Here is a 19,317-nt window from a genome sequence, read left to right as displayed (position 1 = left end):
AGAGTCCATGGGGTACCGTAGTTATTTGTGTTAGCATCTCCTATGGCCCTCTCAGAATGTAAACTACTCATCTAGCCCGTCTCTCTGCTCCCCACTGAGCATGTTATAGTGCTGTGTACACAGGGGCTACTCCAAAATTGTGAATGAATGAAGTTTTGCTTAATGAGCTCTGTCTTCCCTTTCACTACTGCTACTAGAACTTTACATGTAAACCATCTTTGGGTGAAAATTATCTTTATTCTCTGACCAGTCACACAGTACAGGCTTGTGTGGATGTCATATGCACCTTCTCATATGCTCTAAACTACTATACAAGTAGTTTATCCCAGGCCTCTCAGATCATTGCCTAGGATAAAAAAACCAGATACTCTAAGAAGAGGCTGAGAAGCGGATTCTGTCCCTGCTTCTAATTCTATTTTAGGCAAATTAAGAAATGCTCAGATAAATATTTTCTGCATAAAAAGATATTTCCATTTGAACAATACACTCTTTATTCACCAGATAACAGTCACTAGGGAAGAGCCCATTTATGCAGCAAATGTGTTATTTTTGATTGTGAAAAATCACATTTTTTGTCTCAGAACTTAACCATGTAAATTTTATAAATGGCACCAAAAAAGCTAGGTGATCGTTTGAGAAAGAACTACAAATAAGGACTATTGAGGAAGTGGGGAAGTATCTATTGTGTTTGATCCATCACCATGTATGGTTCCATGAAGATGAACTGTGGTTGGTTGATCTTGGTGGTTTCTATGGCCCTTCTGAAGGTGTGAGCTGAGCCTCTTCAGTTTAATTTATATTCATAGTTGTACCTTGTGTTATGATGCAGCTTTCGTCTTAAACAGACACCTGCACAGCTTTATAGGTAATGAAGATCCAGAGAGTCTGATGGTATGGCTGAGATCCAGAGCAGGGATCCAGGGTCCCTGGATCTCAGTCCTGTAAAAAAGTCGCCAGGTCTGGGGCCATTGGGTGGCACAAGCTGTGCCATCGCTCTCCCTGCTCATCCTCCTGCCCTTTCCTGCCCCTGCCCTCCACCAGGGCTGGAGTGAATTTTTAGCAGGAGAGTCACTCAGCATGATCCCTTGCTTCCTCACTCCCTCTAAGCAATGGTCAGGGCTCCAGCCACCCCACCCCCATTCTCCAGTGTAACTGTGTCATGGGCATGGTAGTGCATAGAGGCTGCCACATGGGATGACCCCTCACCTCTGGTGAAGAGAGACCCCTATGCTAGAATAGCCTTGAACCAAACACTTTTGTGAACTGCAGCAGGAGCAACTATACCTTTCCTTTTGGATACTTACAGGAAACTGAGGAGTTTAAGTCAATATGATGAGAGAGATGGTTTACATTTCCCAGTTTAACCATGTAAACAGGGTGCCCACGTTGGATATTATCTAGCCAGGGGCCTATCTGTGTGCCTCAGTGTACCCCCACACCCACCTCTTATTTATAAGTTGGCTTGTTTCGGGGGATGTTGTGGAGACCTGCTGATGATAGAAAGAAAGTCTCATGGAAATACAAAGCAGGCACACTGTATGACAACTAGACAACAGACAAGCAGTCATAACTAGGAATGTGGATTAATCTATTCTTGCCCCTCTTCCAAAGCAAACAAAAAGAAGACATTTTTTAATCAAAAACATTTCCAGCAACATAACCCATACTTGTAAATTATGTCAACAAGAAGGAATGAATTTGTTTTGTGTCACTTAATTGAGCAACCTTTAACCTTGGTGGACTTACTATCACTGTCTAGGGGAAAATGGAGGTCTTTGTTTCTGTGCTTGCAATCAGGAAAGTGCATCCACATGAATGGAAAACCAATTAGAAAGAGAAAAGTTTAGCCACATACATATGTTCTACCCTAAATATCATCCTCATATTTTTAAAAACCTTCATCGCATCATAGTAATATCCACAAGGGCACATCTGAGATTGCTTGATTTCATTGTGCTTCAGTTCCAAAAACCTATGCATTTTTTATGAGTCCTGAATATAGGACCAACTTGTAATTGCCTGAATGAAATATTTCTCTTTCTAATTTGCCCTTTACTGTTGACATTAAGTGCCTTAGAATTATTTCTGGACTATGTCACAAAATATCCATAATTAATATATACTGTGACTAGAAAGATTTGAAAGGACATTTCCATATGTTTGAAAGTCAGAAACTCCAGCTAAATGGTCAAGGAACAATGGATTTTTCAAAGCTAAAGTCAAGCCTCTGTGAGGGGAAATAAAAGCTGGGAAGAAATCTGCTTCCCTGGTGATTCAGATAGTAAAGAATCTACCTACAATGTGGGAGACCTGGGTTCTATCCCTGGAGGAGGGCATGGCAACCCACTCCAGTATTCTTGGCTGGAGAATCCCCATGCACAGAGGAGCCTGTCAGGCTACCGTCAATGGGGTCACAAAGAGTCGGACACGACTGAGCGACTAAGCACAGCACAGTTATATTTCAAAACTGTGTGATATGTAGAAATCCCCCACAATTACAGAATTCAAGAAAAAGTCACCATCCTAAAAGAAAAGGTATGTTTGTTGAGGCACCTCTGGATTTGTTCTGGGGCTTCATTGCTACTAGGTCGCAAATTGGGGCAGAAAGGTGGTATAACTGTGAAGACAAGATGATGGGGCCTCATAGAAGTTCTAATAAAAAGAAATAAAAAGCAAAAAACAACTTACTCTAAGGCCTTTTTCAAAAGATGTAAACAAATAAATAAATAAAAGACTATCACTTAAAACATGTGAACGTTTGCATTAAGAAGGACATCTAATATAGCTACCCAGGTTACAAAAGAAAACAAAATATAGGATTTACCAATGCCAGAAAAAGGGGGAGACACTGAATAAATATCTGTGCAGTGTTTTTGATTTAAAATTTTATGTAACAGAACATTCCCTCCATACCATCCGTGGAGACATTCCATTTTTATCTCCCTCATCCTCCTAATGTCACCAGTATCATCAAAATTCATTGAAAAACATCTCAGTATGAGGATCATGTTGGAAATGTGATGCAAGTACTATAAGTACGTCTTAAGAGCTTACAATCTAAAAAGGGAACGAGAACTCTCCAATCAAAATAAAATCACCAAATACAGAGACATGCTAAAATAGAAACATAGCCAGGCCACACCAAGAGATACTAGGAAAAGTCATGCTGGTAGTTCTGAACAAGAAGTCATCACCAGTCCCTTCTTCCAAATGCATGAAAAGAGACCAGGCACAATTTAAATCCTGGTATCATTTAAGCATGAGGACATAATCATTATGATTCAGAAGACACATGTGTTTATAGTAGTCACTTCTTGATGATTTAGGCCTTTAGCAAAGTGTTAATGTCTTCACCTAATACTATAGTCTAGGAGCTTGAAAGAGTTCATGTAACTTCCATACTCATACTTAGAAGCAGTAGAGGATTGGTGGGGGATTTGGTTTGTTAAGCCAGGCTCTTCCTTTTTCTTCCTTTCCTTTTTCCTCCAGAAAAGGAGCAGACTACTGTTCCTAGTTGGTTGGGGGATGGTCTCTGGATCGAGTAAGGTCACTCAGGGGTTGGACATGAGTTAACCAGCATTTGGGAAGTGTTACTAGCTATAGCAAATATGGATACAGAACACCCAGTTAAATTTGAATTTTAGACAAGCAATGCATAATTTCTTCATATAAGTATGTCTCATGCAATATAATATTGCAAGGGACATACTTGTACGAAGAAATTATCCATTGCTTATATGAAATCCCAATTTGACTAGGGCTCCTTTCTATTTCCTGGCTACCCTAATTTGACATCTACCCCAGGGCTATCTTTGAAAATACCAGTTGAAATCCTGAGTGGGCTGTGTGAGAAGCAGTTTATCACATACTCATTTCTTTACCCTGTTAATAATGGTTCCCTGTTGTCAGAGAAGACACGCCATTAAACTGAGGCTTGGTAAACTTGGCCGCCATCTCCAGCCTACTCCAAGCTGGGGAGGAGCTGCTTTACAGACGCTTCTCCTGTAAGTCTAGCTCTGTGAGGTTGCAGCAAAGGAAAGACTTATTGACTATACCTTTTCTTTAGTCTTTTCTTTAGTCTTGAAGTGAAAAAGCAAATTAACTATTTTGATTTCAATTCAATTATGTCTCTTACATATATATATTTTTATTTGACAAACAGCCTGTCCAAATCATTGGTAGTATTATAAATAATATTTAATACCAAGAGAAAATGTTCCTCATATAACAAGTGGAAAAAAATAGTATGTTTACTATAATCCTGAACATTTATGTAGGGAAGCTGATAAGATATGCATCAAATGTAGGCCTAAAAATTTGGGTCTTAAATGTCCTTTGTATTTTCTCAATGTCCTACAGCAAACATATTACATTTGAAATAGGGAAAGTAAGAAGTTAATACTTTTTAAATTATTAAGTCATTTTTTGAAGGAATTTTCCAAGTTAAATTTAGTTTCTATAAGGCTCTTATCTTGGAGGGTTAAATAGAACCAGTTTTTTAGAACTCAGAATAGACTAAGAGTCACAGAGTTAAATGCCAGTAAATGTCATGAGCTTTATCTGACACAATATAGACAAGATTTTGGGGACTTACTTGAGAAGCTCCCCCTAGTCCTACATCTGAGATTGGAATGTTGGATCAGCAATTCAATTCAGCATCTACTTATATGTTGAGAAGCTCTGCTATTAGTACTTACGCATTTCATTTAGTGAGATTCCTTTAGTGAATTCTTCTTCTAAGGTCAATTTCTTGTTCCTCTTTAGTATATAAAATGTTTTGGTTTTTCACTGAAGAAATGAAAAATTTGACATTTGTGTTGTTTTCATACAGCTGATGGAAAATGTCTGGTGTCGGTTGGTTTAGACGATTTTCACAGTGTTGTGTTTTGGGACTGGAAAAAGGGAGAAAAGATAGCTACCACCAGGTAAGAAGCTCCCCGGGTCTTACAACATCCTGCCGATGATCACGCTTCAGTAAATGCTAATAGTTTGCCTTTTCTGGTAAGATTTCATCTTCAAACTCAGATGAAATTCACATCTTAACACCTAAGTGAAGACATATTGTAATATTTCGTGGTGACAAACCTGACTTAGAGGAATTGATGTTTGTTTCAGGGAACTGAAGAATTCTGAAATCCTTTCCAGAGAGTTATGCACCACTTTGCTTTTAGTAGTCTACACATTGTCTATATCAGAGCTTTTTACCAGCAGTAGAAAAGCCACTTTTCTCAGCCTTGTGCCTTGCCCCTTGTTTTTCAACTGTCTTAGCATCTGGTGAAGGAGCGTCAATGTCACTGGAGTCGGCAGCATTCGTCATGAAGCTGTGGCATGCGGGAAAGGAGGCCCATCGTGTACATCTGCCACTCGCTTTCAAAGCAGGCAGATTGTTTCACTAATCTCCCTGTCTTATAAATAGACTTTCCAAGACCGACTGCTGTTTATAGACCACCTGTCCTCCCACAGCCCAGCCTCCCTCCCTGCTGAATCAGCCCTAAGTCTGAACATTGCTTTCCATTCCTGCTTGCTTTGGGCTTAGCTGTTTGCCTGGCCATGGTCAGAGGTCAAAATAGTTGGCAACTAAGGATGATTTGTTGTCCAAGACATATTATCAGTATATCTCTCTATTGGTTCTTCCCTGTATAAACCAATTTCCTTTTTATCTTGCACCATAAAATCATTTTAAGTTGATGGCTTTGAACTCCAGTATTCACTTTTTAAATTGATGTTACCCTCTACAATATTAAATAGGGGGAAAGTGGGAGTTTTCACAATTTGACTTAATGAATGAAGATCTATAAATTGCTGGAGATTCAGAGGAGGAGCAGATGGAGTCTCGAGGACTCCAGCTGACCATCTTAGGATAAAAAAGGGAGCTTTTCTGATGACTGCTATTGAGATGGAATTCTTGGCAGCAAATGGCAGCTCATAAATCTGCCTACCCAAGCAGTTTTTCTTTTTGTCTCTCTAGTATTCCTCATGGTTTTTATCACTCCCTGCTGATACTCAGATTTAGCTTCTAATCAGAACTCTGCTTTCCTCCTAGATTAATATACTATATTTTACTTTAATATTTCTGCTAACTACCATTTGTATTACAGTTCATTTCAGGTAAAGCACATGCCTACATTTCAAAAGCCACAGGAACTCAATTTCCCTACTAGAACACCCTTTGCAAATCTGATTGGCTTACTTGTTGTATGCCAGAAACAGTAATAAAAGTGGAAGAAAGAAATATTAATATTTTAGAAGTATATGTTTGATATGTTTGGTAGTATTACTACTATTTAATTGCCACAAAGCAACTTATCATTATGTTAATAATGCCATTTATTTTTGGAATTGCTCCCAAGCCGTATGTCACATTCCCTGAAGGGGACACCTGCAGAATTACCCTCAGAGAACAATTTCACAGATGTAACATTCATCCAGTGCTCTTTCCAGGAAGGTGTGTCAAAGATTGTTAAAGTTCTTTGGTCGAATACTAGATTTTTAAGCAATAAATAATATTTATACAATGTTACAATATCATAGATATTTATGTAAATAAGTAACCAAACAAAAAAATTAAAATTCTCCTTATGGCTTGAGGATTAGACTGCTTAAAGATATAAACTTTAAACAAAGGACCATGAAAGAAGTGACAAAGAAAAAGGAGGAATACTGCCCTCCCGGGAGTCATCGGAGCTCCTCCAAGGGTCTCATTTACTCTCAGAGGACGGCTAACTCAGTGATGCCCTTCACTCTGCTCTTCTGTGTCCCGGTCATCGCCACCATCACCGAGCCAGGCCCGACAGCAGACCTGCATCCCGCAGGCTGTGGGTTCTGGCAGGCGATATTCCGCAGTAGTGCCCATGACCCAGAATATGAGACTCCCCGTGAGAGGAGGGGCACAGTTCACGGCCGAGACGGTATCACCTGCAGTGCTGCGGCGCCTGAGGCTTACGTATGCCCCCCACCCTCAATAGCCACCCGTCAGTTGTGAGCGTGTTTAAGTGAACCTATGTTTTCACCCGCTCACAGAAATCAGAGAGGTTCAGATATAGCCCATAAAGATCTTATTACAGATTTTGATGAGACTTGAACCAAATCTCCTTGCACACTTTTTTGTTGAGCTTTGCTAATTTTCATGAATGACTTCAGTCACCTCCATTACAAATGAATCGTATAGTCTCTTTTTCCTTTTCAAGGTTGGTATACAAGTAACCTATTTAACAACCAAGAGCAATCTCTTATGGACAGTAATGATATAGCCTGATACCAGTGTCACTCGGGACAGAACAAAAAAGACAATTGATCAGGTACTTCCATGTCCCATTTTTTTATTTCTATCACACCAGTAAGCATGACTGAGCGACTTCACTTTCACTTTTCACTTTCATGCATTGGAGAAGGAAATGGCAACCCACTCCAGTGTTCTTGCCTGGAGAATCCCAGGGACAGGGGAGCCTGGTGGGCTGCCGTCTATGGGGTTGCACAGAGTCGGACACGACTGAAGCAACTTAGCAGCAGCAGCAGTAACATGACCAGGGACAATGACTTTTATTAACAAACTTCATCTCAGAAGTTTGAACAGTGGGGACCTTAGGCAAAAGGTACAAGTTATCATGGTGTGCATAACAAGAATACTTCAACATTGAAAAGTACTTGTGTTTTTACTTTTAGGGACAAAACATAGGGCCATGTGGAGCATGTGAGTGTACTTTGAGAGTGTGCACTTCTGTCTTAGCTCTGCTGCTTGCTCTAGTTTAAGTCCCTACCCTTACATACGTTTAGTGAATGTGATCCCCTCTCCTGAATATGAGAGTGACACCTTTCCTTTTTTTAAAATATGGATCTCTTTTTAAAATAACATTTATTAATTGTCTTCTGTTTTCAAAATAATACGTGGTTACAGAAAAGTTGGCACAGAAAATCTCCAAGAAGAAAATTATTCATAATTCTACTACCCAGACATAGCTATGGCTGACATTTTTAGCCTGTATTCTTTGATACATATTCTGTGAGTATTTATCTGTTTTATTCATATATAGAATATTATACATATTGCTCTGTAACTTGCTTTTTTTTCCCCACTCACCAATATATCATCTCCCTTTCTTCTTCTCATTGTTCCCTGGCTTATCCTTTGTTATTCTGTATTATAAGCTATTTTCAATCTTGGGCTGAGGCATACATCAAATATTCAGTCTTCCAGTTGTGGGTTACCTTTGCACATGGCCTTACCTGGGAAATTACCCATGACACAGGCATAGGGACTTGCCCTGAATTAGGGCAGCAGCACTGACTCTCCTCCATTCTTATTCCATCAGTTGTAGGACATGAAACTCTTTCCATTTTGTTTTTCTTATATACATACACACACAGACACACAGATACACGCACAGAGTTGTAGGCAACTTCCATACAAATTTAACACATGTCTAAAGGAAAAAAATGACAGAGGTAATTCCGTGAGTGTTCTTTATTTAGGTGTTGACATTGACATGCCATCATCAGTCAGTTTAGAATTTTAGCCACAAGAGAAACAACACTAGGGTTTTTATGACGTCAAGAAATTAGATGAAAACTAAAATGTGCAGATATGCAGATGACACCACCTTTATGGCAGAAAGGGAAGAGGAACTGAAGAGCCTTTTGATGAAAGTGAAAGCGGAGAGTGAAAAAGCTGGCTAAAAACTCACCATTCAAAAAACGAAGATCATGGCATCCATTCTCATCACTTTATGGCAAATAGATGGGGACACAATGGAAACGGTGACAGACTTTATTTTCTTGGGCTCCAAAATCACTGCAGATGATGACTGCAGCCATGAAATTAAAAGACACTTGCTCCTTAGAAGAAAAGCTATAACCAACCTAGAAAGCATATTAAAAACCAGAGATATTACTTTGCTGACAAAGGTCTATCTAGTCAAAGCTAAGGCTTTTCCCAGTAGTCATATGTGGATGTGAGAGTTGAACTATAAAGAAAGCTGAGAGCCAAAGAATTGATGCTTTTGAACTGTGGTATTGGAGGAGACTCTTGAGAGTCCCTTAGACTGCAAGCAGATCAAACCAGTCCATCCTAAAGGAAATCGCTCCTGAAAAATTCATTGGAAGGACTGATGTTGAAGCTGAAACTCCAATACTTTGGCTACCTGAGGAGAAGAGCTGACTCACTGGAAAAGACCCTGATGCTGGGAAAGATTGAAGGCAGGAGGAGAAGGGGATGACAGACGATGAGATGGTTGGATGGCATCACTGATTCGATGGACTTGAGTTTGAGCGAGTTCTGGGAGTTGGTAATGGACAGGGAAGCCTGGCCTGCTGCAGTGCATGGGGTCACAAAGAGTTGGATACGACTGAGCAATTGAACTGAACTGAAAATGTGCTCTCCAAAAAGATTTTTCCACCTGTCTAATTGTTTGCCATTGTATAGACACAAGCAAGCGAAGCAATGTTCTTTTCTATGTAGGGGATATAATCTGTGATATCTGTTCTCACTTTTCATTTCAGTCTTCTCTAGCATCTTCTCTCTAAAGTTGATGTTAATAATTTGTACATTCTTTGTATAAATGACTATTTAGATATTTTATCCAGTTTTTAATTGGGTTATTTGCCTTTTAATTATTGAGTTGTACTTTTTTTTCTAAAAATATATCCTGGATATCAGTCCCTTATCAAATGTATGATTTGCAGATATTTTCTCCTAACTTCAATTTTTCAGTCAAAAGCATGAGCACACCTAATCCGTACTTCATGTTTGACTCTATCAGAAGCAGCATAATCAGTGGCATGCCAGAGGGTAGGCGCAGTGGGAGCAGTACCTGCCAGGTTCAAGCAGTAGTGCTTGTATTATCTGTAGGCATTTTTTAAAGAATAATAAAACCAACTAAAAGTAAGTCTGTTTTTTTTTATTATTCTCCTGAGCCAGCAATTCTAAACAATGACAGGGATGGAATTCCTCTTTCTCAGGGCAGATCACCGCTCCAGTCTACCCCATGGTACACCACAGCCCCCGTATGTCTGGTTCTCCAGCTCCTAGTAATACTCAGCTCTATTGTGGTTTCTAGTAGTATCAGCCTCATCCGCCCATTAGAAAGCTTCCTCTCAATGTGTATCTAATGGTTGTACCTCCATTTACAACTCTGGGCTAAATTGATTGTTTAATTAAGGGTTGGAGATGGTAATTTTCTAATTCTATTATTCATTCTTCATAGTAGCTAGAATTCTTCTATGAAGAAGAGTTTTCCCCCATGAACCACTTGGTTTCTCTGCAATACACTTCACACAGAAAGTAGTCCTTTAAATATTAGTGTTATTTGTCTGTTGTCTCTAGCTTACAGGTATTTCAACTAGTTTGTCATTTGTCTTTTGAGTTTGCTATGATAGTTTTCATCATGCAAAGGTTTTTATTTTTATGTGGTCAAATTTAGCAGTGTTGACTGCTTCAAGATTCTGAGACTAAGAAAAGTGTTCCCTGTCCTCAGGTTCAAAGGAAATCCCTCATGACTTCTTCTAATCTGCCATGGCTCCATCGTCACATTTAGATATCTGAATCATTTGGAATTTATCCCAGTGTCTATTTCAAGACACAGATTCCATTTTATCCTTCCTCCTTAGAGCTATCAAGGTATTCCAAATACCATTTTTCTTTTCCCTTTTATGTAGACTTTGTTTTTTAAAGCAGGTTTAAGTTAATAGCAAAATTGTACAGATAATAGAGTTTCCATATGTCCACTATTCCAGCCTCCTTCAAATCCGCACCTGGCACCAGAGTGGTACATTCGTTGTGACAGATGAAGCTTCACTGACACATCATTATCACCCAAAGTCCACAGCTTGCATTAGGGTTCGCTCTTGGTGTTGCACATTCTGAGAGTCTTGACAGATGTATGATGACTCGTATCTGCCATTATAGTGTCATGCAGAATGGTTTCACTTCCCTAAAAATCCTCTGTGCTCTGGCTGTTCATCCCTTGCTCCTCTCTATCCTGGAAACCATTCATGTTTTTTTAACTGTCTCCCTAGTTTTGCCTTTTCCAGAAAATCAGTTAGTTGGAATCATATAATATATAACCTTTTCAGATTGGCCTCTTTCACGTAGTAGTATCCATTTAAAGTTCCCCCACGTCTCTTCATGGTTTGAAAGCTCATTTCTTTTCAGCACCGAATAATACTCCGTTCTCTGAATGTGCCACAGTTTTTTTATCCATTCACCTGAAGAACATCTTGGTTGCTCCCAAGTTTTGGCAGTTATGTTTAAAGCTGCCATAAGCATCCATGTGCAGGTTTTTGTGTAGACATAAATTTTCAGCTCCTTTGGATAAATACTAAGGAACATGATTGCTGGATCTTATGGTAAGAATATGTTTCGTCTTGTAAGAAACTACCAAAATGTCTTCCAAAGTAACTGTACCATTTTGCATTCCCACCAACAATGATTGAGAATTCCTCTTACTCCACATCCTTGCCAGCATTTAGTAACAGACAGCATTTAAGTATTCATTTCACCCCACCCCCCACATTGATTTGAGACCTGTCTTTAGTATGTGCTACATTTTAATATTCATTTGGGTCCCTTTCTAGATTTTCTATTTTACCATTAGCTTGTCAGTCACTTGTGCCCCAATACCACACTGTTTTAATCATGAAGGTTTTATAAGTTATTTTAATACCCAGGAGAGATACTCTTCCCATTTAGCTTTTCTTTTTCAGAGTTTTCTTGGCCATACTGTTGTTTTATTCTTCCATAAGAACTTTAAAGTCAGGGTGTCTAGCTCCAAATTAAAGACCAGACACTCTTATCTGAAAAGAGCAATAGTATATGAAAAGAGCAATAGAAAATGCTCTTTATCTTTTGGAATCAGGTTGAATTCATAAACAAAGCTAGAATTAACATCTTTATGATTGAGTTTTCCAGCTCAAGAACATGGAATGTTTTTCTATGTATATTATTGATACGGGGTGTTTTTTCCCTTGTTGTTATACTCATTTATATGTTAGTGCACAGTTCTTATTAAACATATGCCTTGATGTTTTTATTACTGTTTTAAATATAGTCCTTTCTTCCAATATATTTTTCAACTGGATAATGTAAATATATATTAAGGTTATTGACTCTGTATTTAATTTTGTATACTGTAAATTTCCTAAATTATCTTATTTGTAGTTGTTTTTACTTTATTTTCTTTTGGATTTTTTAGACATGAAATTATATCATTTGCAGATAGAAATAGTTTTACCTCTTCCATTCTAGCTCCTGTGTCTTTCATTTTTTAGACCTTGTCTAATTGCATTAGATAATACGTTCAGTATGATGTTAATGGTAGTGGTGACAGTCTTGTTCCTGACTTTATTGGGAATAACATGAAGTAAGAATCTGACTTTCATCAGGAATAGCATTAAGTAAGAATCTGACTTTCAAGTTCAAACATGCACGAGCACACCAAGGAGAAGCTACTGTTCGAGCACATTCTGTCTTTAAAGAAAAGATTGTGGCACATAACATTGAAGAGACAGTCTGTGTATAGTTGGTCTTGAATGAATCTGTGTTTCCAAGTGAGAGTTAAGAATTGCATGGAATTATAAAAGTCTAAGAGAAATTCTAAAGCATCCATTAATTCCTACTTTATTGAGTGTTAGTTGAATACTTTTTTAAGTCATAAGTGACCACTGGATTTTTGGTGAAATACCTTTTTGGCATCGTTAAAAATGACAACGTAATTTTTCTCACATATTAATATGATGAATTGTACTGTTCGATTCCTTAGTAATGAAGCACCCTTGAATTTAGTCATAGTGTACTATTTTGTTAATGTGTTATTGGAGTCTCTTTGCTAATATTTTATTTAAGATTTTTGAATCTATATTCATAAGGGCAATTAGTCATGTTCTTTTTTATCAATAGCTTTTCCTTTAATAATAAAAGTTAGGTCCTAATATATCAGAGAAGACCATCACATAGTCCATTACGATCAGTAAATCCTTAAATTTGATGTGATTACTTTATACTCTGAAACAGAAATTTCCCAGGCACGGTGTAATGCCAGTTTACACCTGCAGCCTCATTTCTGTATTTGTCCTTCTGCCTCTTGGGTTATAAACTTAGATTTCTGAGTGCATAGCATCCTTGAGTGCCTTAAATTAATACATGACATCCTTTGTCTCTCCATGAATGTAAGCCAGGGTCTTCAATTTCTCATGAATACATTTCTAGCTGAAACTCTGTTTAACTCAAAATTATGCCTTCCACAGCAAGAATATTGCATTTGAAGTTTCTTGTTAATACCCTTTTACAATATATTCTACAAGATCTCTGTATGCTAAGGATTAAATTCTATAGTGGCAGCATTAATTTTATATTATGGAGACATTCTGATCCATTTAAAATGTTTCATTAATTTGTTTGAAGCATAATTAGTAGACTCTAGTAGCAATGTTAGAGTAAGAAGCGCTCAAATATGCAAAGAAAAGCCAAAGCTCATTATTCTAATTCACGCCCCACCATGTGTATCTTAAATCATCTTCTATCAGTAATTTACTTGTCCTATTAGATGTGCTTAATGAAAGTGAAACCAAGTGCATGCTCTAAATAAAACTCTCTAAAAGTGCTTTCATCAAGACTAGGGTTTTTCCCCTGTTTGTGTCTTACAGAGGACATAAAGATAAGATATTTGTGGTAAAGTGTAATCCACACCATGTTGACAAACTGGTAACAGTTGGGATCAAGCACATCAGATTCTGGCAACAAGCAGGTATTGTTTGGGTTTATCACTTATGTGGTTGAAAGTTTTACTGTAGCTGGGGAAAAAAAAAAAAAAACCCACCACCACTACCTAGCCTCTCTCTGCAATCTAAAATTAAAATATGCCTAAAAGATGTTTGCTCCCAAACAGCGTCTGAGCTGTGAAGCTTAGAACACTCTGTGTGATGCCATGCATATTCATCAGTGTCTAGAGAGTTTTGGAAACACTGTGCTCTGAAAATAGTTATTTTTATATTCCATCATTGTTCTGAAAGCAGTGATTGTGTTGGACTGCTGAGCAGGAAATAATCACTTTAGTTGGGTGGACAAAATTTTTAGTATTTTGAGGGTTCTCTTGTTATTTTATCACTACCTTTAGCACATGAATTAACTCCTGACCCACACACACACTGTACACTACACACAGTAAGTGGTCAAAATAAATACTTGTGGTTTATAATGCTGATAACAAGGATGAGTAAATAATAGGACAAACCATGGAAGAATATCTTATTCTTCTAATAAGTCAGACCTTTTTATTAGGATTGTTTCTGAATTCTTAGTTTTGGCTTTGGTATCAAGCCCAATCTTTTACTGGACAAAACATAAAGAAGCTACTGCTTCAGTGCTTTCTGCTTTTGAAGAAAAGGTCATGGTACCCACCATGTCTGGAGAGTCAACCTGCATACAGTTGTCTGGAATGAGTTTAGGTTTCTCAGTGCTAGTCAGAAAGTTCAGGGCAGTGTGAATATATGAGGAGCAAACCTGATGTTCTTCTCCTACACAGGGATTCAGTTTTCTCACCTTGAAGTGGCCATAATAAAAATCTAGGCAAAAGATACACAAAACACGTTTACATTTTACATTACAGCTGCTGCTGGTTTCATTGTTCGGTCAGCATTCAGGAAGACTTGCCTGGCTTCCTGGGGCACTTAGTTAGTCCTCCCTCTGGCTGGCACAGACCTTGTGCTGAGCCTTGCTTAGAAGATTCTGTCACATTCTCTCCCCAGCCAGACCTTGAGTTCCTTGAAGGCAGAAACTGTTTCTTTTCACCTTTATAGCCCAATGTCGACCACTATGCCTGCCACAAAGTAGGGATTCAATAAGCACTGAATTAATGCGTGAAGGAGAAAACCTTTTATAATGTTTTTGTTCTGATGTTTTCTGCCATTTTTATACACCTTTATGTAGACACACGGGACTTCCTAGGTGGCTCAGTGGTAAAGAACCCACCTGTGATGCAGGAGACACAGGTTTGATCCCTGAGTCAGGATGATCCCCTGGAGAAGGAAGTGACAACCCCTTCCAGTATTCTTGCCTGAGAAATCCCATGGACAGTGGAGCCTGATGGGCTATAGTCCATGGGGTCGCAAAAAAAGTCAGACTAAACAAAGCAATGTAGACACACTGGATTTTCCACTGAAGATAGTCATTCTAAATGCTCATAGAAGGTGTCCATTTTTCAAAAAGTATTAATTACTCTTGGTCCACTCCAGGTGGGGGCTTCACCTCTAAGAGAGGAATTTTTGGAAGTGTTGGAAAATTGGAAACAATGATGTGTGTTTCTTATGGGAGAATGGAAGATCTGGTGTTCTCAGGAGCAGCTACTGGAGATATTTTTATTTGGAAAGATATTCTCCTACTGAAGACAGTGAAAGCTCATGACGGGCCTGTGTTTGCTATGTATGCATTGGATAAGGTATGGTCTATTTTCCTCATTAGCGTTCTAGAACTTTAAATTAGGCTTAGCAAGGTCCACACCAAGAGGATGCCTGTGTGTGAAAACAATGCTCTCTGAATTAGGATGTAGTTGTCACAGATGGAGGGGAAGCACAAGTGGTCTTTAAATTTCTCTTTCGTTTATAATTATTTCTTTATGTGCAGTTTGTCTCTTCTTTTTTCATACTGGCTTTTATTCTTCCTGGCTGTCGCTCCTAAGAACTCCTTAAGAAGTGCTGAGAGAAATGTAGGCACACAGTAGTAAGAGTCTGAGAAATATTTCTATCCAGTCTTCCTCCTCAGTGGTATAATGAGCAGAGATCTGGAAGTGCCTAGTAGCTGGATTATTGTCTTTCCCATCAATTTGACCTGAAGTTATATTGATAACCAGCTAGACTTCCCTGGTGGCGCAGACAGTAAAGTGTCTATCTACAATGCGGGAGACCCGGGTTCCATCCCTGGTTTTGGAAGATCCCCTGGAGAAGGAAATGGCAATCCACTCCAGGACTATTGCCTGGAAAATCCCATGGACAGAGGAGCCTGGTAAGCTACAGTCCACGGGGTCGCAAAGAGTCGGACACGACTGAGCAACTTCACTATATTGATAACCAGCTTGTTCCTGTGTAGACAGGCTCAGCTTTAATAATCATGTCAGAGTGCTGGCTGTGTTAGTCAGGATCCTCCAGAGAAACAGAGCCAATAGGATGTAGATATAGACAGAGATATACATATACAAAAAGGAGACATTATAAGGAATTGGTTGGTGTGGTTTTGGAGGCTGAGAAGTCTCACTAAGCCATCTGCAAACTGGAGACCCAGAAAAGCTGATGGTGTAATTGAGTTCAAGTCCAAGGGCCTGAGGACCAGAGAAGCCAGTGCTATAAACCCTAGTCTGCTGGGAAAAGATAGGATGCCCCAGCTCAATCAATCAGAATAAAAGGAGGGCAATTTTGTTCTTCCTCTACCTTTTGTTTTATTCAGGCTCTCAAAGGATTAGATGATGTCCACCCACATTGGGTAGGGCAGCTTAATGAGTCCGCCAATTCAAATACTGATCTCATCCAGAAACACCATCACAGACACACACAGGAGTCATGTTTAATCTGAGTACCCTGCAGCCAGTCAGTTGACACACAAGGTTAACCATCACACCAGCTGTATTTCTACTCAGGCTCATCTTTGTCCTGATCTATCCAGCTAACCCCCTGCCTTGCGATGTTGTTGTTCTTGTTCTTTCTAAATAAAGATCACACTGGGGACTTCCCTGGCAGTACAGTGTTTAGGACACCATGGTTCCACTGCAGAGGGCATGGGTACCATCTCTAGTCAGGGCACTAAGATCCTGTATGTTCAAGGTATGGCCAAAAAAAATTATGTTTAATTTAAAAAGGTCATACTTCCCTTCCGTGCTCTTAAAACACTTCCTTCAATATGCCAGAAAATAGAAGTGTTTTATTCACTGCTAGTTTGCTGATGGTACCAGTTTATGTATGTTCTCTGACCTCCAAACAGCCTAAGCCACCCAATACAGCATATTAAGAGAAGATTCATTTTGCATTTGCTTATTCCCAGGTAAATATGCTGATTCTGCTATAGAAGTAGGTTCTTGTTAGATGTGTAATTACAATGATTTCTTTAGTGCTAAAGCTGTTTTTCACTAGCAAATTTGTTTTGCTTAAACTGCAAATTTTAGAAAAGATTAAAGCGGAAAGAAAATTTTTGCAGGGCCGGAAGTTGATGTGATATAGCATGTTTAAACTCTTTTATTGCTTGGTAACTAAAGCTTAAAGATCATGGGAAAAGGCAGGAATATCACATTATAATATACTGCATTTAGATTTAATTTGGGGAGTAAATGTCTATAGGTTCACAATCTATAATGAGGATAAATAAGGATATTTAAGATATTTAATGCAATAAACTTCAAAATATTATTTCCTTTTCAACATCATTGAAATGAAGTAAATTAAAAGTTTTTGAGAAAACAGAATGAATTACTCAGTAATTTTCTTTTTAAAAAATTTCTAAGAGCAGTTGGTAGTTGCCAGAAAGGAAAACTAATAAGGCCAAGAAATCATAAACTTAGAATAAGAATAAAGATCATTGTCTAGCAAAAAAATATCCAATATGTTAGGCTTTATACTTTCCAGGTTTTATAGAAATTAATCTGGATCTTAATTATGGTAGAAATTGATATCTCATGAACAGAAGAGCAAGATTTTCTTGTTACATGAAATACTTGTTATTCTTAATAGAAAAATAATGATTTTTTTTCTAGAAGTAAATATTTTAAAATAGTTAGCAATCATTTTTTATTGTGACATTAATTCCAGTTCATTCAGCAGGAGCATGAGATATCAGAAACTCTGCAAACTTTGAGGCTGGTCCTGTTCTCTAGCAGCCCACATCCCAGTCAGGGAACTGGGCACAGAAACAGCCATCCGTAATCCAGGGTGCTAAACTCGAATCAATGGTCTGAAGAAAGTGAAATGGACACACAATGAGAAAGTGTTTAATAGTGCTAGAGAAATGAGAGATGTGTCCAGAAAATATGATGTTATCATCAGATTTTTCAGTCTCCATGCTTAAGAAGGAAACACAGACAAAGCTTCTTTACCCAGGGGGGAATCCTTTTGAGACTGGGTGGGTCCTTGTTACTTTGATGTGTATATAATCCTTCTGATGTGTGCCTTTACAGGGTTTTGTAACAGGTGGAAAGGATGGAATTGTGGAGCTCTGGGATGATATGTTTGAAAGATGCTTGAAGACTTATGCGATTAAAAGAGCAGCCTTGTCAACTAGCTCAAAAGGTGCCACTCCCGAGTATGCGATGGAAGTCTTTCTGTTCATAGGAATGAAAAAGATAGTAATAAAGTTCTTAGAAAACCATGACCAAATCAACTCTCCCTTTTTCTTCCACATTCAGAGCTTGTGGCCTTTGGTAGAAATTCAAAGAGGATTGCCTAGTACTTAGTACTTTGGAACTATAAAAACAGAATTTATATAATCACTATAATCATTTTATTTTTATTATATTAAATACAGCATGTAAAATATTAAATGCAGTATTTGCCCTCCTCAGGCTTGCTTTTGGAAGATAATCCTTCAATTCGTGCCATCACTTTGGGACATGGACATATCCTGGTGGGAACAAAAAATGGAGAGATCCTGGAAATTGATAAAAGTGGCCCAATGACACTGCTTGTTCAGGTACTGTGTCTGCACATATTCTAAACCACAATTCACATCAGAGCTGGAGCCAGGGTGAGGCAACAGGGGACACTTAGGATGCCAAATTAAAGGAGACATTCTCTCCAAAGATCAGGCAAATGCTGTATTATCTATTTCTGTATAACAAACTGACACAAATGTAGCTTGAAGCAAAAACATTCATCATCTTATGGTTTCTTTGTGGGTCAGGAGTCTGAACAGTTTAACTGGGTCTTCTCGTTAAGGTTTTGTAAGGCCGCGATAAAGACCAGGGCTGTGGTCTCGTCTGAGGCTTCACTATGGAAGGATCTGCCTCTAAGATCACTCAGGTTGTTGGCAGAGTTTTGTTCCTGTGAGTACAGGACTGAGGGTGTCTGTTTCTTGCTGGCTGTTGGCCAGAGACCACCCTCAGCTCTCAGAGGCTGCCTGAAGTTCCTCATCACGTGGGGTTCCCCCAATGTGGCTGCTTGCTTCCTCAAAGCAAGCAAGAGAAAAATAAAAACAATGCCTTTAAATAACTTGAAATAACATAATCGTATCATCACGTACATATAATACATCCATCCCCTTCGCATATGTTATTGGTTGATAATAAGGCTATAGGAGGGGCTTCCCTGGTGGCTCAGCAGTAAAGAATCTGCCTGCAATGCAGGAGCTATAGG

General features: G+C 38.6%; 1 protein-coding gene across 11 annotated transcripts in view; it reads left to right on the top strand.

Annotated features, from left to right (window-relative positions):
- Positions 1-19,317, top strand: part of EML6 (EMAP like 6) — a 324,086-nt gene that overhangs the window by 232,499 nt on the left and 72,270 nt on the right. For all 11 annotated transcript variants that reach the window (XM_060412191.1, XM_060412190.1, XM_012171476.4 and 8 more), the window contains 5 exons: positions 4,832-4,925; positions 13,636-13,736; positions 15,223-15,425; positions 18,144-18,255; positions 18,528-18,655. In XM_060412191.1, coding sequence (XP_060268174.1) covers positions 4,832-4,925; positions 13,636-13,736; positions 15,223-15,425; positions 18,144-18,255; positions 18,528-18,655 — 638 coding nt within the window. The remainder of the gene's footprint in view (positions 1-4,831; positions 4,926-13,635; positions 13,737-15,222; positions 15,426-18,143; positions 18,256-18,527; positions 18,656-19,317) is intronic.

This window comes from Ovis aries, chromosome 3 (assembly GCF_016772045.2).
Source record: "Ovis aries strain OAR_USU_Benz2616 breed Rambouillet chromosome 3, ARS-UI_Ramb_v3.0, whole genome shotgun sequence".
Lineage (NCBI taxonomy): Eukaryota > Metazoa > Chordata > Mammalia > Artiodactyla > Bovidae > Ovis > Ovis aries.
This window is presented reverse-complemented; position numbering and strand designations above follow the sequence as displayed.